The sequence below is a fragment of the Lygodium microphyllum genome, chromosome 24, assembly GCF_053477565.2.
Source record: "Lygodium microphyllum isolate KBCC chromosome 24, Lygodium_microphyllum_v1.1.10, whole genome shotgun sequence".
Taxonomy (NCBI): Eukaryota; Viridiplantae; Streptophyta; class Polypodiopsida; order Schizaeales; family Lygodiaceae; genus Lygodium; species Lygodium microphyllum.
Genome location: NC_141158.1, coordinates 84889663 through 84914842, shown reverse-complemented (window position 1 = coordinate 84914842; position 25180 = coordinate 84889663). Strand labels below are relative to the sequence as shown.

General features: G+C 43.2%; 1 protein-coding gene across 3 annotated transcripts in view; it reads left to right on the top strand.

Annotated features, from left to right (window-relative positions):
• Positions 1-24806, top strand: part of LOC148015313 (Major facilitator superfamily protein) — a 74636-nt gene extending 49830 nt beyond the window's left edge. The window contains exons 7-9 of one of the 3 annotated variants that reach the window (XM_087665427.1): positions 23189-23357; positions 23451-23543; positions 24359-24806. In XM_087665427.1, coding sequence (XP_087521553.1) covers positions 23189-23357; positions 23451-23543; positions 24359-24667 — 571 coding nt within the window. In that variant the 3' untranslated portion in view covers positions 24668-24806. The remainder of the gene's footprint in view (positions 1-23188; positions 23358-23450; positions 23544-24358) is intronic. The other 2 variants (XM_087665429.1, XM_087665428.1) reach the window with 2 other exon arrangements.
• Positions 24807-25180: the final 374 nt, after the last annotated feature.

Below are 25180 nucleotides of genomic sequence, written 5' to 3'. Positions count from 1 at the left end.
CAAAATCTTTAACATATTTCCACAAGTCCTTATAAAAGCTTTTGCTGATTTTATCATAGGTTTTAAAAACTCCAAGATATCCAGCTAAAGGCAAAGAATGCAACTCCATAATTTTTCATATAAAAAAAGAAAATAGAGGGAATAACAATCTTGTCATTTAACCAGATTAGACAAATTTTAAGCTGATAATGTGAGTTTTTCTTCATGAGACCTTATTGTAATTTTTGAAAGACATGTTTGAGCTCTTCATCCAAAAATAGGCTTTCTATAAATTTTCAATCTAGTCACTATGTAGCTCAGTCATAGCTGAAACTTTACATGCCCATATACGAGAAAGAGAATCAGCCACTACATTGTCTTTGCTCCTCGTATGAGTGATGTTAAAATCATAATTTTGTAGTGTAGCTATCCACCTACGCTACTTCGGAGTAAGATTGGACTAAGTGAGGAAATACTTTAGGACCTTGTGATCACTTTGAACTCTAAACCGGCTGCCATACAAATAATGGTGCAATTTCTTTATTGCATGTAAGATAGCCAACATCTCTTAGTCATAGACATTCATAGCCATTTCCTTATCTGTAAGCTTGCGACTTTCAAAGGCAATCATTCCATGCTCCTATAACAAAACAGTCCTTATACCTCGGCCATTGGCATCACACTGTATGGTATGTCAAAAGATGACGTACCAGTGAGACAGTAGGGTTGGCGGGGAGGAACATGGAGTGAACTTGGCAAACATGGAGAAGAGAAGAGAAGAGAAGAGAGAAGAAACTTTGATGAATGGAATGATGAAGTTCCGAATCATTGAGTGAATATGATACAAGGGAACAAGGGTGTGGTAGCACAAGGAAGATGATGATGATAGCCACGAACCACAAACCGCAATGTTCTCCTGAAGGGATGTGAGGGTAGTGGAGAGACTGGAGAGAAGAGGTGACGGACTGAATGAATCAGCCGTGAGGAATGAATGAGAGAGTGGCCTATAAATAGGCATAGCCAGTCTAGGATGACGCTTCTTTTTGGGGCTGCAAACCCTAAATGTAAAACGCAGAAACGCAAAAAATACAAATTGCAGGTGAAGGGTTTCTCAACACCCCTTCTCAGGCCCAAAAAGGGGAACAAGGGAAGAGTGAGGTGGAGATGCAATGCTACATGCTGAAGAATGCTCATGTAGCAGGTGCCACTTGGATAGTGTCCCTTGTGAGAAAATTGTTCACTTGCCCAAGCGCCCTAGTACAAAGATGATGAAAACATGCAATGCATAGGAGGAATGTCAGACTTTGTGTGGTGCCGAGAACCATAAGGATATGCCCGTACGTGATCTCAGGAGGTGACTCCATGTTGACCAAGGGACAAGGAAGAAGATGTAGAGGATCCTTAAGATCCAAGATTTCCACCGGAAAGGGAACCTGCAGTAAAGACTAGTAGACAGAGTGAACTGGAGAATCCGAAACACAACCTCGAGAGAGAAGCCACTAGCTCCGTGCATCCATGTTGGAAGGAATACGAAGGCCTCGTCACTAAGTCGCGGCTGAACCTTTGAGGTCCTGATCTAGGTGGTACCTGATGATCCTGGGTATTAGTAGAAGAGATGACTGGTTGAAGACAACCACCCCAAGAAAGTAGAGGATGGGTGAAGAACTTCATGTGGAGTAGGTTTCCCCTCTGAGGTGGGAGGTGGAATGGTCCCCGTTGAAGTTGAAGAAGTAGATGCCCCCTTTGAGGGTAAAGAAATAACATCCCCCTCTAAATCCCCCTCTGAAGTAGATAGGGAATCCAAAAACTCATGGATCACGGACTCCGAAATGTCTGATGACGAAGGTGTGAGAGTGCGCAGTGAAAGAAGAACACGAACACAGAGGAGAGGAGAGAGGAAGCAGAGAATGAAGGAAGAAAGTCTGCACTGACTGAGATGAATGCTGAATACACTGGAATGGACAGAACAGTCCCTGGACGCAGCCCGGAGCGTCAGTGAGGGAACCAGGACAGACTGGAAGCAGAGGCAGCACCAATGCCGGAGACGGAGACGGAGGGAGCAGTGCTGAACCTGCAGAGCATGAATGCTGGACTGACTGGGGGGGCAGCTATAAATAGCCCCCAGCCAGAAAACTGGCCGACCAGCTAAACTGGCCGACCTGGCCAGATCTGGCCGACTATGGCCAGATCTGGTCCGACTGGCCAGTTCTGGTCCGACTGACCAGAACTGGTCCGACTGACCAGAACTGGTCCGACTGCCCAAAATAATGGGCAGTCACCCCAAAAACAGCCCAGATCTGGGCTGTAAAATGCCCAGGGCTGCATGCTGACTAAGGCAGCAGAAAAACACACTGACAGAGCTCCTCTGTCTCCTGTCAGACTCTGACAGGAGCTCACAACCAGGAGATGACAGACTGAGACTAAATAAGAGCAGGCTAACACCCCCTCTCAACTCCTGGGAGAGTCTGAAGACCCAAGAACCGTATGTGATGAAGCAAAGAAGCCTGAGGCAAAGGCTTCGTAAAGAGATCAGCGGCATTGGCCGCCGTAGGACAATAGACCACCACCAGCTCCGAATCCACGATCCGCTCTCAAACATAGTGATACTGAACCTCAATGTGCTTCGTACGAGCATGAAATACCGGGTTCTTGGCCAGAGCAAGAGCACTCTGGTTATCCACGCGCAGCTCCGTAGGTCCGGTTTGGGAAAAGCCAATCTCCGCGAGTAAGCGACGGAGCCAAACTGCCTCCATAGCGGTCGAACATAGGGCCCGATACTCAGCCTCTGTAGATGAAAGTGCCACAGTAGGCTGCTTCTTGCTGCTCCAAGAGACAGCACCAGATCCAAGGGTGAAAGCATAATCTGTAGTGGATCGTCGCGAATCCACATCACCTGCCCAATCAGAATCACTCCATCCAGAAAGGGTAATCCCATCTCCATACATGATCCCAAAGGATCGAGTCCCCTGCAAATAGCGAAGAACCCGCAAGGCCGCCTGCCAGTGATCCTGGGTAGGAGTCTGCATAAAGGAAGACAATAAAGCCACCACAAAGGAGATATCCGGCCGAGTGTGAAGTAGCCAGATAAGAGAGCCGACAAGGCACCTGTAGCGGGTGGGATCGGTAAGAGGAACTCCAGCTGTCAAAAGCTTGGACTCAGGGTCCATAGGGCATGAGATAGGCCGACACTCAGCCATATCAAACTCCGAAAGAAGCTCGGAGATGTACCTGTGCTGCGAGATAAAAATGCCCTGTGCCATCTGATAGATCTCCAGACCTAGAAAGAAGTGAAGGATCCCTAGATCCGTCATGTCAAACTCCTGCTGTAGAATGGATCGTGTATGCTCCACCTGATGAGTGTCACTCCCTGTAATGATAAGATCATCCACATACAAGATGAGGAACACCGAAAGAGAACCCACAACCCGTAAGTAGAGGTTGGGATCATAAGCGGAGCGCGTAAAGCCACTCTGTACAAAGAAGCGGTCAATCCGCTGGTACCAAGCACGAGGAGCCTGCTTTAGGCCATAAAGAGCCTTCCGCAGCCGGTAGACATGATCCTCCTTCCCCTGCACAAGAAAACCAGGAGGCTGTGAAACATAAATCTCCTCCTCAAGAACGCCATTCAGAAAAGCAGACTTGACGTCCATCTGATAGACAGGCCAACGGTGGTGAGCAGCAAGAGCCAAAAGCACTCGAATGGTGGACATCCTAGCTGTAGGAGCAAAAGTCTCAAAGTAATCCAACCCTGCACGCTGGGCAAAACCCTTGGCAACAAGCCTAGCTTTATGCTTGTCCAAGGAGCCATCTGCAAGATATTTGGTCTTAAAGACCCATTTCACACCAATCACCTTCCGTTTCGCGGGACGCGGAACAAGCTCCCACGTATGGTTTCGCTCGATGGAATCGAGCTCGGCCTGTATAGCCTATCTCCAAATATCCTGTGCAAGAGCCTCCTCCACAGTGGAAGGCTCATAATCCTGAAGAATCTGTGACATAAGAGCATAGTTCACACATAGTGAACTGTTCCGCTGGGCCTGTAAACGGGCTGATCGACGAGGACCTGTAGAAGAAGCAGGAAAGTGAGTAACACCTGAATCCTGCATGAGCCGGCGATACCATAAAGGAATCCTGAGAGACTCCTTCGGTGAGGGAGACCGGGGGGTCTCCGGAACCTGTAAAGCACCCAAATCGGAGAGGGACTCCCCCTCACCGAGTGAAGGTAAATCCTCCGCATCTGAAGAAGGCTGTATATCCTGTGAAGATCCCGAAGTGGCGGTAGAAGAGCTCGTAGAAGACGAAGGCACATCCACCAAAGGGGAAAGGGAAGCCGAAGGAGGAGGAGGAATAGGGGGGGTGCTAAGGGTGATCCTGGAAGGAAGTGAAGGGAGAGAAGGTGGGGGGGGGGGGGGTCCGTCGATGATGAAGAAACATCGGAAATAGAACCATCAATCGGATCCTCAGAGGCCGAAGCCTCATCAAAGATCACATCCCTGCTCACCTCAACCTGCCGCGTCGTCGGGTCGTAGAGCCGATATCCCTTCGTGGTCGTACTATAACCAACGAAGATAAGCTTTCTCGACTTAGAGTCGAACTTCGTCTTCCTCTTCTTCTTGTCCACATGGACAAAAGCATCGCACCCAAAGATGCGAAAATGGGACACGGAAGGCTTCTTTCCAAAGAAAGCCTCATATGGAGTCATGTCCTGTAACGCCGAAGTTGGAGAGCGGTTGCGTATATGCACCGCTGTAGCCACCGCCTCACCCCAAAGGAAATGAGGAAGACTCCTATGCTCTAGTATAGATCGGGCCATCTCAATCATGGTCCGATTCGCACGCTCCACCACACCATTCTCTGATGGTGTGTTCGGATGGGAATACTCCACCCGAATACCATGATCCCTGCAAAACTGAGAGAAAAGGTGAGAAGTGAACTCTCCACCGTGATCAGCTCGAACACCACGGACTTTGGAAGTTGTTTGGGTCTCCACAAACACCTGCCACTCACAGAAACGGGAGTACGCCTCGCTCTTGTACTCCAAGAAATAAGGCCACACATAACGACTAAAGTCGTCCACAATCAGCATCAAATACTTGGCCTTCCCAAGGGAGGCCGTGCCCATAGGTCCGCAAAGGTCGGTATGAAACAACTCAAGCGGTGAAGTAGCCCTCCTAGAAGCAACCTGCGGATGAGGCTGCCTGTGCTGCTTGCCCCTCAAGCAGCTAGGGCACAAAGTGTGAAGAGGAGGGAAATCAGGAAGTCCCTCCACCATCTTCCTCCTAGAAGCCCGGCGAAGAGAATCAAGGTTCAAATGACCATACCGAGCATGCCAGAGCAGCCCAAGCTCATGGGAAGTCCTCATAGCCAAGGCTGTGAGCGTATAAAGCCCATCCTCCTGTGTACCTGTCCAAAGGGCATCACCTGTAGAAGCATCCTCCACTGTGACTGCATCCTGAGTAAAAATGACTCGGGTACTGAACTGAGTAAGACCATGCACAGTTAATAGGTTAAAACCCAAATCAGGCACATAGAGAACTTTGGCGGAGGAAGACCGCCTGTCAGAAAACATAGGTAAAGTCCCCACTCCATGAACAGGAACTGTAGAATTGTCACCAATGGTGACTGTACCCCCTCTGGAACGAAGATCCTGAAGCCAATCCTGACGGAAGGTCATATGTGAAGATGCTCCACTGTCGACGAGCCAAGGCTTCTCCTGAGTGGTAGAAGCTAGGGCAGTGTCTTCCTCAACAAAGAGATGCACAAACGCAGATTCTGTTGTGGCTGGGGCCGCCTTCGAGTCCTTCTCCTTAGGCTTCAAATGGGGATACTTCTGCCAACACTTCTCCTCGGGATGAGTGCCCTTCCCACAATGGGGACACTTGGGCTTCTTCTCCTTCGTATCCTTCTTATCTTCCTCCTTCTTGTCCTTGGACTTCTCCTTCTTTTGTTTCTTCTTCTTGCCACCACCTGTGGCAGCCGTAAATGCCTTGGTGGAGCCACTGGCTCCCACCTCTTTGAGTCGCTCGTCATGCTCCAAGACAAGCGGGGAAAGCTCCTCCCATAGGAGAGTCTCACGAGTTCTCGTAGTGATGAGGCTGGTGTAGAAGACATCATATCGGGGTGATGGCAGCTGAGTCAACAGAATCATCGCCATATCCTCAGACGATATCAGACGACCAAGAGAGGCTAGCTCGCCTCGCATATCCTCCATCTTCGTGATGTGCTCCTTCATGGAAGAAGAACCATCAAGACTGAGCATCCGCAACTTCTTCTCTAGGGAAATCTTGTGGGCAAATGTCTTGTGCTGATACAAAGACGCAAGCTTTGTCCATACTTCTGCCGCGGTCTTTAACCTGTGAACATGTACAAGAACAGAATCATGGAGACTCATAAAGAGAAAGGAACGGGCTCGAGAGTTGAGCCTATCCCATAAGGCTGCACGGTCCATAGAGGTGCCATCGGACGAATCCACGGGGGGTCGGTCGATGGGCGAAGAAACAAGATCCCATAGATCAAAGGTATCAAGAATGCAAGCCACCTTGCATGACCATAGGGAATAGTTGGAACCATCCAACTTGTCTTCCTTCGGAAAGGAAGGGAGAATCGGCACCTGGATAGAGGGAATCAAGGAAGGCATCCGCACAGTTGATGCAGTCTTCACTGAAGAAACCTTCGCAGTAGATGGAACCCTCTGAGATGCATGGAGTGAAGAAGGACGAGTGCGAGGAGGGTCATCCCGATGTCGAACTTCACGATAGTCCCGCCTCCGCTCAGAGGAATGATGAGAAAGAAGCTCATCCTCTGAGTCTTCAAAGCCTGAAAACTGGTAAGACATCTTCCAATCTGCAAAATACCAAGAAAGTTGTGCCGCTGTCGAAATAGGACTAACAGTGTGGTCACCAACCACCAAGATGCAGGCAGAGAGTGCCTACAATCACCTGGATCTGCAAAACACAAATAGATCTGATGCAGAACACCAGAATCGAGACCACCAGCACCGGGAACTTGCCCAGACAGAGGTTGCCTGCAGGATAGGAGCCCTGGCAGCAAACGCAGGGTTGCTGCGTCACTGGATGACGTGGCAGCCCCTGTGTACAGCAAACGCAGGCTGTACAGCCTTCTGATGAAGTCGCCTGGCTGGTATGGACCTGTTGGCAGCCGCCTGATGGAATCGCCTGACTGTTGTGGAACTGTGGGCAGCAGCAGTAAGGTATTTCTCTCGTCCTCCGTGCTCTCAATCAGGCGATGATACCATGTGAGAGTGCGCAGCGAAAGAAGAACACGAACACAGAGGAGAGGAGAGAGGAAGCAGAGAATGAAGGAAGAAAGTCTGCACTGACTGAGATGAATGCTGAATACACTGGAATGGACAGAACAGTCCCTGCACGCAGCCCGGAGCGTCAGTGAGGGAACCAGGACAGACTGGAAGCAGAGGCAGCACCAATGCCGGAGACGGAGACGGAGGGAGTAGTGCTGAACCTGCAGAGCATGAATGCTGGACTGACTGGGGGGGCAGCTATAAATAGCCCCCAGCCAGAAAACTGGCCGACCAGCTAAACTGGCCGACCTGGCCAGATCTGGCCGACTATGGCCAGATCTGGTCCGACTGGCCAGTTCTGGTCCGACTGACCAGAACTGGTCCGACTGCCCAAAATAATGGGCAGTCACCCCAAAAACAGCCCAGATCTGGGCTGTAAAATGCCCAGGGCTGCATGCTGACTAAGGCAGCAGAAAAACACACTGACAGAGCTCCTCTGTCTCCTGTCAGACTCTGACAGGAGCTCACAACCAGGAGATGACAGACTGAGACTAAATAAGAGCAGGCTAACAGAAGGAAGTGCCGCTGGTCGTGCTAAAGAAGGTATCTGGAGTGCCGAAGAGCTCCCAGAGGTGGCCTCTCAAACCTGAGTAGTCGAGGGTGGGGAAGGGTGGGGCTCAGAATGAGCAAGAGGTAGGCAACTGTCGCTATCTCTCAGTGGAGCAGATTGGGTAGCTGAAGAAGAGGAAGGAGTCAAGCAGCCACTGTCTCTCGAAGGAGCAAACTGACGAGGAGACGGTATCAAACAATCATTGTCTCTCGATGGAGCGGACTGCAGATCCGTAGGCCGTGGAAGCCACTGTACTTGAAAATAAGTGGGAGAAGACTGCCGCTGACATTGGGACGATCTCCAGGAGGTTGTAGCGCCAATCGATCCTCCATGTGCTCGAAAGGACTTAGTGCCATCGGGTGCATCTTATTACCTTGAGCATAGTACTTTGATAGCCGATGCAGAACAATCTTTGTGGCCCAGAAAGGAGAGGTGGCACAAGGAGTGCCTGGTGGAAGACGCATATACTCCGGGGGGGGTGGGGAGCAAAGGTCGATGTTGACAGTCTTCGGTGGAATGACCGTTCGTGCTGCAGTAGGAACACCTAGTAGACTGGCAATCTGTCGGTGTTGAAGCCATGGATACCAGTGTCCCTTGCTAAAGAAGGCAGAGGTTAGCCACCATGAACCACGAACCACAATGTCCGCCTCAAGGGGTGTGAGGGCACTGTGAAGCACGAACCGCAATGTTCGCCGCAAGGGGTGGAAGGACAGTGGAAGTGAGCTGCCAGTGGAAGGAGGATGTGATCAGCAGTAAGAGACTGCAACCAGTAGAAAAACCCAAATGAGGAGAGAGAAAGACAAAAAACGCAGGCAAGATAGCCTGTAGGAGAGAAAAAGACTAAAAACACATGTAGCAAGAGAGAGAAAGACTAAAAACGCAGGCAAGACAGCTTGCAGGAGAGAGAAAGACTAAAAACGTAGACAGTAGGTGAGAGAAAGACTAAAAACGCAGAAAAAAACAGCAGCAGCAATCAATATGCTGAAATCAGCTCCGAACAGTGTACGGTAGGTTGGAAACGGACACCAGACTGTTGTAGACAGCAATGGCCAGCTTGGACTGCGATGTCCATCGTGTTTAGGGTGTGGGCAACAAGCTGAAATACTTGAAATCTGCAAAAACGAGATTGTTTTCTGAATGGAGAGTGATCAACAACAGCTGTTCTGCTGTAAACAGCTGCAAAATGCGGGTGGAAAGCTGGAAACAGGCTCCAGACTGTAGATAACAGCAAGGGACAGCTGAGACTGCGATGTTCTCCGCGAAAGGGGTGTGGGCAACAAGCTGAAAACACCTGAAATTTGCAAAAACGAGATTTTGATGCAGAAGAAGAAGAAGAGAAGTGGATGCCGAACCCGCCACCGGTCTTTGCCTTCACTGGAGTGGAGGATCTTTGCCACTGTTTGAGTAGATCCAGCTCTGATACCATGTCAAAAGATGACGTACCAGCGAGACAGTAGGGTTGGCGGGGAGGAACACGAAGTGAACTCGACAAACATGGAGAAGAGAAGAAAAGAGAGAAGAAACTCTGATGAATGGAATGATGAAGTTCCGAATCATTGAGTGAATATGATACAAGGGAACAAGGGTGCGGTAGCACAAGGAAGATGATGATAACAGCCACGAACCACGAACCGCAATGTCCTCTTGAAGGGGTATGAGGGTAGTGGAGAGGCTGGAGAGAAGAGGTGATTGACTGAATGAATCAGCCGTGAGGAATGAATGAGAGAGTGGCCTATAAATAGGCACAACCAGTCTAGGATGTGCCCCTTTTTGGGGCTGCATACCCTAAATACAAACCCTAAACGAAAAATGCAGAAATGCAAAAACGTAAACTGCAGGTGAAGGGTGAAGGGTTTCTCAACATGGTAAACTCCTTTGAAAAATGCGAGCACACTAGAATAGGAGTAGAAGTAAGGAGTTCCTTTAACTTATTGAAGCTACTATTTGTAAGTGCATCCCAAAAAAAAGCTTCCTTCTTCAACCTATCAGTCAAAGGAACTACAACATCTACATAATGCTTAATGAATTGGCGATAAAATGAGGATAGACCAAGAAACCTCGAAGTGAAGTAGTGGTAGTAGGTGTTTGTCAATCTTTAACACATTGCACCTTCTTGGGGTCAGCTTGGATCCCCGTTTCTCTAACAATATGTCCCAAGTACTCCACCTAAGTCTGTATAAAAGAGCATTTCTTCTCCTTAACAAAGAGTTTGTGATGTCTCAATACATCAAAAACCTTCCTCATATGTGATAAATGGTCTTGAAGAGTCTTACTATAAATCAAAATGTCATCAAAGAAAACCAAGATAAACTGAAAGAGGAAAGATTGCAAAATCTTGTTTATTAGACTCTGAAAGGTAGTTGGAGCATTAGTAAGTCCAAATGGCATTACTAAAAAATGGTATAGCCCTCGATCAGTCCTAAAGGTAGTCTTGATTTCATCACCCTCTCACATATGGATCTGATGGTACTTTGATCTTAAGTCAATCTTTGTAAAGAAATGTACCCCCCTTGAGCTCATCAAGCAAATTATCAATTCTGGGTATTGGGTACTTGATCTTCACTATGATCTTGTTTTGATCCCTATAGTTAATACACATCTTGAAGAATCTATCTTTCTTCTTCACTAACAAGACCAGAAATGCATAAGGTGAAGAACTAGGTTTCATGAATTTCATTTCAAGAAGGTCCTTGATTTGCTTGGCTACTTTTTCTCGCTCACACTTAGACAATTTGTAAGGTGGCTTATTAATTGGCTTTGAGTTGGGCTCCAAATCAATAGGGTGATCTATTGCTCTCTTAGGAGGCAATGAAGTAGGTACTTTAAACAAATCCTTGTACTCTGTAAGAAGAGCTTTCAAAGTTGGATGATTTGCTGAATTTTTGTACCGATCTTCAACCTCTTTATTTAGGTGCAAAACAAAAATATGTGAGCGTCTCTTGTACTCCTTGAGTTGTTGAATGGTGATAAGCTAAAAATTTGATTTACTAGAGATTCTTTGTAAATGAATGAGCTGTTCATTAAAGATAAACTCCATATACAGCTGTGAGAAATCCATAGTAATTTTGCCCAATGTCATCAGCCAATCACACCCGAGTACAACATTTATGGATTCCATTTCCACAGTAATTAGGCTTGCTTTTACTTCATAATTTTCAGCAAGCTATAAAGAAACCTATGGGCATATTTGAGTGCTGATTTTTTCTTTACCATTGGATATTTAAACTCTTATGGGCTGTTGTAAATCAGTGGGAAGACAATTCAATTTATCCACAATGGACTTATTTACAAAATTGTGTGTACTGCCACTATCTATCAAGATAAACACATCATTCCTATGAATATTATCCTTCATACGAAGTGTATTAGGGCTCTTAGAACCTATCGAAGCATCCATGGAAATGGAACAATTAGTGGTAGGAAGCGGTTCATTATGAGTTCCTTTCAGATCAAAAGGAATACTACCACTCGGATCAAAAGGAAAAGTGTCGGCAGGATCATAAAAATGTTTTACCCAACTTCCTTCTTAACATCCTCATTTTCAGCGGTAGTTACAAATGCATTGGCCTCATCAATGTCATCCTTTGAATCTTCAAAGACCAACATACTATGAATCTTGGCTTTTGCATTTTTGTGTAAACACTTTGTTGCATGATCAATTGTATACTTTTCTCCACATTTGAAGCATAAGTCTTTTTCTTTCCTTTCTTTATAAAGATCCATAGGAATAGACTTTGGATTCACATTAGTTGAAGTAGATCTAAACTTGATGTCCCCTTGTTTAAGATCCACTCTTGGACTGTTTGCTTTCCTGAAATTGCTTTGAGGTCTTGAAGCATTGAACGATGGATAAGTTGGCACTCTTAAGCTTCCACTTGGTGTACGATTGTTGCCATAAACATTGCCAACTTGGACCTTGTTTTAAAATAGTCCTTGGTTGTACATAACTAGGCTGAAATGAAGATTCCCTTCTATACTTTCTTCCATAATATTCCGTAAGCTCAATAGCTTTGAAAAGATTGGTAGGCTTTTACGCCATAACATCAACTGATAAAAAAGGTTCTAAACTATACATATACTTATGGAGTTTAGCTTCATCACTAATGCTCTCTACATACATGGTAAGGTTGAGAAATTGGTTTGTATAATCTCGTATACTTAGGCCTCTTTGCTCTAATCCATACCATATCCGTGCCAATTTTTATTTTTCAAGAGGAGAAACAAAGACTTCAACCATAAGTGTCTTGAATGCATCCTAATTCTTTATAAGTATGCTCTCTTTCTTAATGTATCTCCACTAAGTATACACAAATCCGTACACTTAGGCCTCTTTGCTGTAATCCATACCATCTCTGTGCGAATTTTTCTTTTTCAAGAGGAGAAACAAAGGCTTCAGCCATAAGTGTCTTGAATGTATCCCAATTCTTTACAAGTATATTCTGTTTCTTGATGTATCTCCACTAAGTATGCGCAAGTCCTTCCAAATACAAAGATGCAAAATGAATCATTATATCATCAGTTCTAGGGAATATATCAAAATAGGATTCTAATTTTGAAATCCATTCCTCTAGATCTGATGGTGAAGATGATTACCCATTGTACTTTGCCAAAGTGATCTTATCATTCAACTCCATTTCATGAAAGGATTGCTGTCCCAAAATAGATTGCTCATGGTTAGTAGACATGAACCTCCAAAATAAGATGATACTCTTTCAATAGATGGCTGAGAACTAGTGTGAAACCTTCTTGATGGTAGAGGACCTCTAGGAGGTTGGGAATTCAGCCCATAAGCTTGGGAATTAGCACCATTTAAACTACCCAAATAGGCATCATGCCTTTGTAAAGTCTCACCTATTTCATATTGACTATTGGAAATGCTCCTTTGTCCAATGATACCATGATGTTAACCATTTTGGTTAGGTGGCTGAAGTGGGACTGAAGGTTCATTGTTTGAATGAGCTTTTTCCTTAGCTTCCTTGGTTCCCATTTGCATTTGCATCCATTGGGAGAATTGAGCCATTGTTTGAGCATTGGATTCTACTAATTTGTCAATCGAAGCCTTTGTTTGGGTAGTGAAATCTACCAATTTCTCAATGGAAGACTTCATTTAGTTAGTAGACAATATCATTTGTTCAACTCTAGATAATAGCTCCATATGCCTTTGAGCATGCCTACTCTCATGTTCACACATGGTATTATTAAGTGTACTAATTTCTCCTTGCATATGAAGCTCTTCAAGTCTTTCTTGAGGTGTATTTTTCAGCATAGAATCTTTGATTTGCTGAGCATATTTATCTTGGGCCTAACTCTTTCCCTTACGACCTGCCATTGTAGTGCAGTCTTGTAGTATCCCCTGTCAGAAAATTGGCTATAACTTGAGCTAGGAAACTCCAATTTCCAAACTTTTTGATTCAAATCAGAGCCAATGATGCCCTCTTCAAGATGAGCTAGATCATGCCATAACAGATTTAGAATAGAATGGTAGTACTTAATGGCTACCAAATCCTATGGGAAGCTAGATAGGACATGTGGGCAACCTGTAGTACTTGCACTTGTACTTCAGTGATAAAGATGGTATCTGTAATAACTTGTATACACCATGTAGTATCCTGTAAAATCCCTGTTTTACCCTGTTTTGATCTTCAAGGTACTTGAGTTTCTGAGAGTGCTTCAATCTTCAATTCTTCACTCATTGTACTTGTGTGAGGGATAAAACGGGAGGACAAGCTCTCTACACGGGGTCCGAATCACTAGGAGGTGGGCAAAGTTCCCCCTGGGTTAGTTTGTTGCACCCCTTTGGGATCTTTAATAGTGGGGGAGGGTCACCTCTCTATTGTCCCACTATCTCCCCGGCATCCACCTTCTTCCTCGATGGGAATATCAACATGGCAATAGCATGCTACTCTAATCAATTAGCATGATATGTATTATTGAAATTTTCACTCAGCTCTTTTTATGAAATGCAAGAGGATTGAAATTGGGAAAAATGAATGGGAAGAGGATCTTACCATGTAGTGACTCATTGTTGACTTACCCTTTTACAATGGATTATGATATATTTTGCATAAATGAACAATCATGAGCAAATCAATGGATTAGAGCAAACAATATTATCAATCAATTGGGCTTTAATCAATTGGATTGAATGTTATGTTGAAACTTCAAACAAGAGCTTCTAATTCACTGATTGAATCAAGTAAACAATGCATTTCATGAATGGACTGATTTAAGCAATGATGGGCTAAAATTTGATGGAAATTTTACAAAATTTTAATCTCTCAATCAATTAGATGAAACTCAACAATTGGATGAATGAGAGAGATTAAGAATTGAAGAGGAATACCTTTTGTTAGCTTGATGAAGGCTTGAATGATTCCCAAAATGCTTAGTGAAGCCTTTGGTCGCCCAATGTTGCTGAAATAATATTCAATTCTTATGCATTTAATGCTTAGAAGCAATCTTGAAGCTTCAGAAGCTTGAGATTGAAGCATTAAGCCCGTTTCCCCCAATTTTGACTCCATAGAATGTCAGACGACTCTTGTCAGGCGGCTCTGAAGAAGATGAATATATGACGAATATACGTCAGGCGGCTCTGAAGAGACGATGAAGGCCAGAGGAAAGCAGTCCGATACAAAAAAATGAGCACGAGATCCCTTTCACCTCCCAGCCTTGCCTAGTTCATTGCTGGCCAGACTCATCGTGATCCGATTGCCAGCCGTCAAACCTTGGTGAGTCCTATTCTTGGACTCTCTTAAATGCTAGGCTCCCCTAAACCCCGTTCGGGCGCCCAAGACCCCGGACGGTCATGCCTCGTGCATGTTTCCCTTAATTTACCTTATAAATATAACATTTCCTTTCCCTTAAGAATCGGTTTCGTCCTCGAAAACGATACTTGGAAGGTCTAACTGTAAATTGGGAAACCTTTTCTTTAAAGTACTTACTCGCTCCCATGTTGAGCTTTCTTCTGAACAATCTTTCCACTTAACCAAACATTCTTGATAAATAGTATTCCTTGTTCGTCTATTACGAACATTTAATATTCTTTCTGGTTCATGTGTATTAGATTGGTCATTTAATAGCTCCTCAATGTTATCATTTAAGATTAGATTCAAATCACCGAGCTTCTTCCTTAGCTTACTTACATGAAAGACTGGATGTATTTTACTACCAGCAGGTAGTTGGAGCTTGTAAGCCAATTCTCCCACCTTTTTAAGTATTATGAAAGGACCACAATACCTTGGTGAAAGCTTTGGACATTGTCCCTTTTTCATAGTTTTAGTTTGTTCAGGCACCTTAAGATAGACCAATTCTCCTTCTTCAAAGAAGATGTCTCTTCGGTGAGGATCTGCATATGCTCTAGCTCGATTTTGAGCTTTTTTAATATTTTCTTGAGCAAATTTTAACATACTATTCATATCCTCCAAAAAGTCTTTAGCTGCCTGAACCTTTTCCTGCATAGGATTGCATAAGGAGCTCTAGGCTGAAATCCATACATTAACATAAATGGACTATATCCAGTGGAAGAGTGCTTGGCACTATTATATGCAAACTCTGCTATCAGTATATACTCTTCCCAATTAGTTTGCTTTTTACTTACATATTCCCTAAGCATAACTTCAAGGATTTGGTTAACCCTTTCAGTTTGCCCATCAGTTTGCGGGTGATCTGCCGTACTCATGCTAAGTTTAGTATCCAACTTCCTAAATACCGCATGCCAAAATTGACTATCAAATTTTCTATCCCGATCAGAAACTATATTTGCCGGAAGGCCATACAATCGGTATATGTTCTCTACGAACAATCTAGCCAATTCTGGTGTTTTAACATCAGTTGAAGTTGGAATGAACCTAGCCATTTTGGTTAACCTATCCATAATCACCCACACAGAGTCGTGCCCCCTTTGTGTTCTGGGTAAAGCAACAATAAAATCCATGGAGATACTCTCTCATTTTTCCGAAGGAATCTCTAGTGGATGGAGAAGTCCTCCCATTTTCAATCTTTCAGCTTTATTAACCTGGCATTTATTACATTTGACCACATAGTCAAGGACGTCCTTATTCATTCCAGGCCAATAGAACTGCCTTTTAATAAGACTATAAGTCTTATTAACTCCTGGATGTCCCGCGCTAGGGGTATCATGACACTCAAAGAGTATCTGGCGCCTTATTACTGTATCTTTCGGGACACATACCCTACCCTTGTAGAGTAAATAACTATTATCAATGGTAAAATTCTTCCACTTGAATCCGGTTTGAGCAACCCCTAATGCTCCATTTCCTTGTTGAACATCCTCAGATATTCCTTCCTCAGTAGAAGCACTTTCATTTGGATCCCCGTTTTTTATTGCTTCCCATATGTTGGAATATGCCGGATCAACCTGGTATTTCCCTTTTAAAGATTCAAGCAAGTTGGAATTGAACTGAGTAAAACTCAATTCATTAATGATGGGCATTCTGCTGAGTGCATCAGCTACTATATTATACTTTCCTTTTCTATATCTTATCTCATAGTCGAACTCTTGGAGGAGTTCGGCCCATCTGGCTTTACGCCCATGTAAATCCGGTTGATCATTAAGCCACTTAATGCTTTCATGATCCGATAAAATCAAAAGTTTGGCACCGTATAAATAGTGCCTCCATTTCTTCATTGCATGTACTGTTGCATATAGCTCCCTCTCATAAACAGAATAATTCTGTTTTGCACGGTCTAATTTCTTGCTTTCAAAAGCAACTGGTCGACCTTCTTGTAATAAGACCGCGCCTATCGCCTGCCTTATCACTGGTATCAGCTTCAACCAGAAATGGTTTATTGGGATCCACAATTAATGGTACTGGAGCTGTAGCAATAGCTAACTTAAGTTTTTGAAAACTTTCATTTTGGTCTGTTCCCCAATTAAAGCTCTTTCCTTTCCCTTTAAGTTGGTCTGTCATTGGAACAGCTATTTTGGCATAATCTCGAATGAATCTACGATAAAATCCAAATAAACCTAGGAAGATCTGCAGCTCTTCCAGGTTCCTTAGAGATGGCCATTCAATAATTGCCCTTACTTTTTCTGGATCCATGTTGATTCTCTCTTTCGAGATAATATGCCCGAAATATTTGACCTCTTGTGCAAAGAATTCACATTTAGTTTTCTTCGCATAAAGGGAATGTGTTCTTAACAGTTGGAATACTAATTGTAAGTGTTTCAAATGTTCTTCTCTTGATTTACTAAAGATCAAGATATCATCCAAGAAGACTACTACAAAATGTCCTAGATAGGGCCGTAAAACATTATTCATCAGCTTCATAAAGGTAGCTGGTGCATTAGTGAGGCCAAAAGGCATCACCAAAAAATCATAATGCCCGTATCTAGTACGAAATGCTATCTTGGGAACATCTTGTGCCTTAATTCTTACTTGGTGATAGCCTGATCTTAAATCTATCTTTGTGAAGAATTTTGCCCCTTGCAATTGATCAAAAAGATCTTCCATTCTGGGCATAGAAAATTTATTCTTCACGGTTATTTTATTAAGTGCTCTATAGTCAACACAAAGTCGCATAGAACCATCTTTTTTCTTTACTAATAAAATTGGTGAAGCCTAAGGTGAATTACTGGGTTGTATAAACTCTTTATCAAGGTAATCCTTAATTTGTCTTTCAACTTCTTGGTGCTGTGTTTCACTTAACTTATACGGTGGTTTAAAAATAGGGTGTGTATCCTTATTCGTGTCAATTGGGTGATTTATATCACCCCTATCTGGTGGAAGGCCACTAGGTAAATCAGAAGGAAACACATCTTTAAATTCATCTAACAAACTACTTAATTCATTATTTACATTCAACTCACAAACATAAGAAAATTGTTACTTTATATTACAGAAAGTAAAAGTGTTTTGTACAGGAAGAGACCATAACTTATATACCTCACAAACTTCCTTCTTTATCAGTTTCTGAACCTCAGTGGAACACAACAAAGGATTATCAGATACTTCATGTTCACCTTGAATGACAAAAGTCTTACCATCCCTTTCAAATTCCAGTGTATTATGATGATAACTACGTTTTAAGGATGGTTCCAATCCCCATAGCCACTCCCTCCCTAGAGCAATATCAGCTCTTTTCATGTTCATGATTTGGAAATCAAGTTTATCTTTATATCCTTGAATCTCAATTTCCAAATTGGATACCATTGTATCCCATATTTTATTATCTTGACCTTGCATCATACGAACAACATATTGATGCCCACTCTTTTGTTGGGGAAGTTGCAATTTTTTGACAAGTGCATAATTTATAAAATTATGTATAGTAGAGTCATCAATCATGACTCTAACTCTCTTTCCAGCTATCAATCCATGCACTCTGACTAAATCATGTGGGCCAAAGGTAGGCTGCCACATAGAAGTTGACATACAACACTTGTGTTGTACATCCATGTGCAAGACCTCTAAAGATTTATACCTTTCATGCCCCTTTAATTCTAAGGTCTGCACTACATGGATTTTTTGTTTTCCCTTGCCCTTGTCCTTATCCTTTCCTTTGTCTTCCCCCTTTTTCTTTTGAGGGCAATTCCAAGTAGCATGGTTAGGGGATAGGCAATTGAAACACAACTTTTCTTTTGTGGCCTTATCAAAGTCGTCAGGACTTAACTTTGACCTCACATATTGTTTCTTTTCAAAAGGTTGTTTTTTACCCTTAAAAATGGCATTTTCCTTTTAAATTTGCCCATAAATTTTGAGGTTTCCAATTCCTTAGACTTGGGCTCCGTATCAGTGAGACTAGTGAGTGTACCTGGACGCATACTATCTTCATTGATTAATGCAAATTTAATTGCCTCTTCCAGCGTCTTAGGTGAACTCCTTTTTACTTCCTTTTTACAGGCTTTATCTAGTCTTCTAATGAATCCTCTTGTCTTTTGAAATTCATCTATTCCTTCCAATTTGAGGATTATCTCACGATATTCCTCCAGATATGTGAGCAGGGGTCTTCCCTTTTGTCTGACATAATCCCAATCTTCCCAATTTCTTTTCATTTCATTTTCAGGAAGGAATTCTTTTAAAAAGACGGATTCAAATTGAGCCCAAGTTTCAGGTATTTTATTTGCCTCCTTTAAAGTTCGCCACCATTTATACGCTTTGGGCCCCAAAGTTAAACTAGTCTCCAATGCTTGGAGATGTGGTGGAGTATTTTTAAGTTTATGTAAATCTTCCCATTTTTGGAGAAAATTAAAGATTGTATCTTTATTTCTATCTTTTTCCTCCCCGTGAAACTGAGGGGGTTTCATATCTTTTAGAACTGGATTATCCCTCAACTTGTGGTGGGGTTCCTTAGGATCTCGCATAGTCACATCTAAATCTTTGGATGAAGATGGGACATCCAAGGTTTCTATCTTATTTTTATCTCTTTCTAACAATAAAGTTAATTGAGATTTTATTTCAGTGAGTGTTTGAGTTAAAAATTCCATTTGAACCCCTTGAGCCTGTACACGAGCAGTAAGATCATCAAATTGTTCTCATGTAGCAAAAAATTCTTCCCACTTTTCTTCTTGCATCTGTGATTCATGGGGATCTACCATAGGGTGGTCCCCAGAACTAGAACCTTCCATTACTCTCTCTTTCCCTTTTTCTGCCATTAATACACTGGAATTGGAAAGCAAAGATAAGAAATTTGCATACAAAGTAAAGTACTTCCCTGGTTATAATGACAGGGCAGCTGTTGCTAGATTTATTAGTAAGCCCGAAAAGTGAGGAACAATCTTTATCTTCCGAACTAAGCCGGTCACGCAGGAAATGGAGCTTCTTTGCAGAAACGACTAGTATTTAGTCCCCTTCTTAATGATCACGCAGGCCATCAATGCACCTTTCCTGAACTTGTTCTCTGCTCAGCTTGTACTTGTTATACAAGTGCAGTCGGGGCTGGCGAGAGAAATACCAGACAATAAAAGATAGCGCGCAGTCGACTGGTCACAGAGAGACCAAAGAGTAGCGTCAGTCTCACGGAATTCACGTGATCCAGGATACGGCGTTAGATATAAAGGATAGCCTTTTTTCGCCAAATGATAAGTGACGTGGTGAAAATAAACGTCACGTCACTTGTATGACGTGTCACCAGGGCGCCGGAGACGAACAGCTTCACGGGTCAACGGAACGAGACCCGTCGGCACTGTCTTCTCGACGAATAGCTTCACGGGTCAACGAAACGAGACCCGTCGGCTCTGATACCAATGTCAGACGACTCTCGTCAGGCGGCTCTGAAGAGACGATGAAGGCCAGAGGAAAGCAGTCCGATACAAAAAAATGAGCATGAGATCCCTTTCACCTCCCAGCCTTGCCTAGTTCATTGCTGGCCAGACTCATCGTGATCCGATTGCCAGCCGTCAAACCTTGGTGAGTCCTACTATTCTTGGACTCTCTTAAATGCTAGGCTCCCCTAAACCCCGTTCGGGCGCCCAAGACCCCGGACGGTCATGCCTTGTGCATGTTTCCCTTAATTTACCTTATAAATATAACATAGAAGCTCTTGAAGAAGAATCCTTCACCATTATTGCTCAATCCTTGCAATTTTACTAAAATAAGTCCCAAGGTTGGAATGATGAAGAATCTTTAAGAAATTGATGAGAAATTGAAGCTTGAGCTAAAGCTTTCATGGCTGTCCATGGCTAGAGTTTCTTAGAAATGGGAGAAGAAGAGAATACCAACTTTGTCAACAATTTGTTAAAGCTTTTGCATTCTAAAGACCAACAACCAAGCCCCAAACTGAGTGGTGACCAACAATAGGAGAGGTTAGCTATAGATCAGCCGAAAATTGTGCTACAATTTTTGGGTCTGTTTACTGCAGTCCACAGTCGTAGCTCTTGTTCAATTTGGTACTCCTCTTGTTGAGAACGAAGAGTGGAAGAAGATTCAAGTGTGAAGTGGCTAGAAAACTTCATGTCTTGAGAGGTAGAAGGAGATCTTGACTGAAAACTCCATGAAACGTGCAGAAAAGCTCCAAGAAAGGGGAAAGAGAACCCTCTCTTTGAAAAGTAACCACAATTTATTTCCCTTCCAAGTTCGGTTTGTCAGAAGTGGTGCAACAATGGAAGCATAAACATGTGCTGAAATAAATTGTTGAACACAAGACAAAAGAGAAAAGAAAAGAAAAAGAGAACACAATATAGATGAGAACTCAGATGTATGCTCGGGAAATGGAATCCATATTTCAGCCACGAGACTGTCATATATAACAATGAGTCACTAGCGTTGTAGGCACTGGCACCGGCTCCTCTCTCCACAGGACCTCCAGGTGGTGAACTGACTGATTGAGGAGCCTAGAATATATAGGCATGAATAATGCCATAAAATGTCAGGTTGGCCAGCAATAAATGCTCAATATGACCATAAAATGACACAAATGAAAATGCCTAAATATCCTAAATAATGTCCCCATCCTCTGCATGCACAAACTCACACATGAGCTGACATATTTGCTAACACTCTCAGATCATGGGTAATCTGATACAATACAATTGTACAATGATAATGAATCATAAACCATACGGCATAGAACCACCAAGTAGAACCATGGATACCCAAGTAGTGGGTGATCAAGGCACCACCAAGGTGCCTTGAAGAGAATTTGATGTTGATGTCGATCGTACCAGCTCTTGAAAATAGAGAAGATCATAGCATATCCTTGTGTTTGTCCCAATGTCTCTCAGTAGCATATATGACCATCCTGTCAAAAATGCCTCTGGAACATACGTAACCATAGATTCCCCGCCTTTGGCCAGACTGCCAAAGTGTCCCCTTATGTGAGCTCTAGATGAAAGCCACTTGCTCTCTCTTAAATAATGAGCCCATCATGAACATGGATGTTAATCCTAGCTCCAGGATTTGAACTTGCTAGACTTCGGGGGATGTGTCAAGGACGTCCCTCTCTAGATCCTGTGCATTTGTATAGAAATATAGATGAGGCACGGCTGCCCCATCTCACCACCCTCTCACACTCCCTCTTTGGCACTGGAGAGTCATGAGGGATGACCTCATCACCACCACTAGAAAGTAGCTGAGGAAGGGACCACCAAGTCCTTCCCACGATTTGAAGAAGAGGATCCCTTCTGCACCTTGGACTTCACATTGGTTGGAGGATCTGAGTCAGAATCTGAGATAGATGATGACTCGTCGGAGGAGTTCGCATCCCGCTTTGTCTTTTGCTCCTGTTCCTTCTTGGTAGCCACTAACTCTTTGCAGTTCTTCCGTAAATGACATTTCTTCCCACAGTGGTAACACTTGGTCTTTGACTTTTCCTTACCCCTGTATGAAGTTGCAAGAACCTCACAAGAACGTGATGAAAGCCGCCCCTGTAACCGCAAGGATGCCTCATCCTCAAGGAATATGAAAGTCATATGTGTAAAACTGACGAGTTGATGATGTCTATGCCCTCAAAGTATTCGCCACTCCATCAAACACCGGAGGGAGTTTGGAGAGTACGAGTCCAATAAGATGAGTCTTTGGAAGGGTAGATTGCATTTGCCGAAGTTGGTCTTGGATTTGGGTCACACGAAGTAGAAAAGATTGGATAGTATCTTTAGCCTTGAACGAAATTTGCTGGAGCTGGCCATAAAGAGTAATTGCCCTCATGGTGGAAGGTGTCGCGTAGAGCAGTTGCAACTTCGTCTATACTTTGGAAGATGTCTTGTAGGAGGTAACCGCCGGTAGGACTTTGGAAATTACCCGAAGCAAGGCCGAGTAAGCACGGGCATCGTCCGAATCCCATGTAAGCACCGCTTCCTCATGGTTGTCTTCATCAAAATCAGCTAGAATTAGAGAAGGTTGCTGAGGGCATTCAATGGCTCCGCAAACTGCGTACCATAACCGCTTATGTATAAACCAAGCCTTCATCATAGCATTCCATGTAAGATAATCAGATCCATGTAACTTATCATCAGTGGATGTGCACGGAGGAGTCATCTGTAGAGGATATAGAAGAGAGGGAGAGAAAATAAGGTATTTGGAGAGGGAACACAGCCAAACCACAAGCACAGACTGCAGGAAATGAGAGTTCACATGTAGTGTTCACCAAAATCTGACCAAAACAAGGAGAAAATTGCTGCGTAAAGTGCCTAAAACAGCAAAAATGGCCTGATAATGTAGTCGCTCAGCCAAGAGGAGATGCAGAGATGCCAAAATGTACGCTTGAACTGACATGCAGGTTGTAGAGGGGCTGATGCGCAGGCTGTACAGATGTTGACTAGGTTTTTGTATGTTATGTAGACTCCTTTTTTTAGTCATAAAATACTATGTTTCTGAAGTATTCTATTTTAATCCTGATTTGTGATCATTGATGGTCTTTTCCCATCAACTATTTTGTTTGTACAGAACAAATAAGTTGGGTTTTACTCCTGAGTTCCTTGGACGGGTTCGGCTTGTCACATCAATAGCATCACTTTTGGGGGTAGGACTGTATAATGGATTTTTGAAGAATGTCCCCTTAAGGAAAATGTTTTTATGGACTACTGTGCTTGGTTGCGGCCTCTCCCTCACTCAGGTATTTTTTTCCAGCTTTCTCACTCACTGTTGCTTCAGATTGTAGAGGTCAGGGTGCTGTTTTAATGAGAATCTGGTCTTGGATGGTGGCCAGCTGCTACTTGTTACAGGAGCCAACCAGTGGTTGGGCATCAGCAATGAATGGTTTGCTATAGGAGACACATTGATTTTAACGGTACTTGGCCAGGTTTGGTACCTACTTTGAATGTAAAATACTACTGCTCTTCAGCTTTTGATTGTGAAAGGAACATGAAGTGGAACTTGCCTGCAGCCGCAGAAAACGATTTAAGACATTGCATAAGCTCTTTTCTCACAGCAGGCTTCCCGTTAACTTGTTTATTCTTCTAGCACCATATGTATCACAGGTCTGATCAAGACACTTCATTTCTATTGCACAGTGCAGTTTCCCTGCCTTTATGTTGCTAACACCCCTGCTTTGGTGAGGATCCCTTTCTTCCTATGCTCAACCCCTATTTGAATCACTTTGGTGATTGACTTTTTTAAGGAATAGCTCTCGATAGGGTCCCAAGAAGTTGCAGATCTACAATTACGGTGCAATATAATATGGGGAAACTGATAAGCAGAATTATTATGCTGTTCGAATGTTTCCTGCTTTTGCCTTATCAGGCCTAAGTTATATTGCTAACACACAAGGTGATCGTGAAACGGTCTTTAGTTAGTGGAGATTGTAGGAAGAAAAATTAATGATGAAGATTAATGCATAAAATATTGACTTTCCTTTATCGGAATTCCTGCCTAATTCAGTGTTCTGGAAGTTTTGCCTAAAATGCATTCTTTCATATTAAGTGGGATGTCCACACGTACCAAGTACATGTTGTGTGCATGCCTTGAAGCAATCCAACATATGGGCGTGAAATTCAATAGTGCAACATTGTAGCTGAATGTAGATATTGACTGCATTAGAGCAAATATCAGAGTTGTTCATCTACTTATGCTTAGCATCAACCACTTGTTTCTGATGGTGAGGACATATCCATGCAGGTCTCTTTTATGCCTGTACTGGTTTTGGCGGCAAAGTTATGCCCACCTGGAGTAGAGGCTACTCTTTTTGCAACCCTTATGTCCATCTCAAATGGAGGAAGTGTCTGTGGGGGTCTTCTTGGTGCTTGGCTTACTCAGATTCTTGGTGTAACTAGCCAAAATTTCAATAATTTGGCACTACTTCTGGTACTGTGTAATGCAACTTCATTGCTTCCATTGCCACTTTTGAGGCTTCTGCCATTAGAAAATGTAGATATGCATGGTGAAGACTCAAATAGCCACAATGAAGAAGATTTCAAGAAGTGTTAATATGTCAGTTTAAGTAACGTCTGTCTCTGTTTATAAAAGGATGTAGCTTAATTAATGTCCCCTTTAAACATGTAAGCTCAAAAGAAAGGCTAGAAGTTCACTGTTTTGGTTTGGTTGATTCTTTTTAGAAAAATATAAAAGATGGCCCTAGATTTTGAAATTTAAAAACCTTTCTCCAAAAGTTCCAAGGTTCTCTTTTAAATTTAATAATTTACTTAACACTAAACCTCTATTTTTTATTGCGCTTCTTCATTGAAAATATTTTCACAAAGGCCTTCAACTTAGAAACTTAAACATTTTCTTCTAGATCTTTGAATGGCATCACACTAGATATTATAACTAAGGCCCCTTACAGACACATTGTGTAGATAGCCATGTCTGTAGGTCAAATCACACATACAAATTCTATTTCAGCTGAATGAAACAAAACCTGCATCCATTGCATCTCTTGGGGCAGCCCATGAAGGCAGAGTGTGTGTGAACCTTGAGATGCAATGAAGTTAACGAGGATGC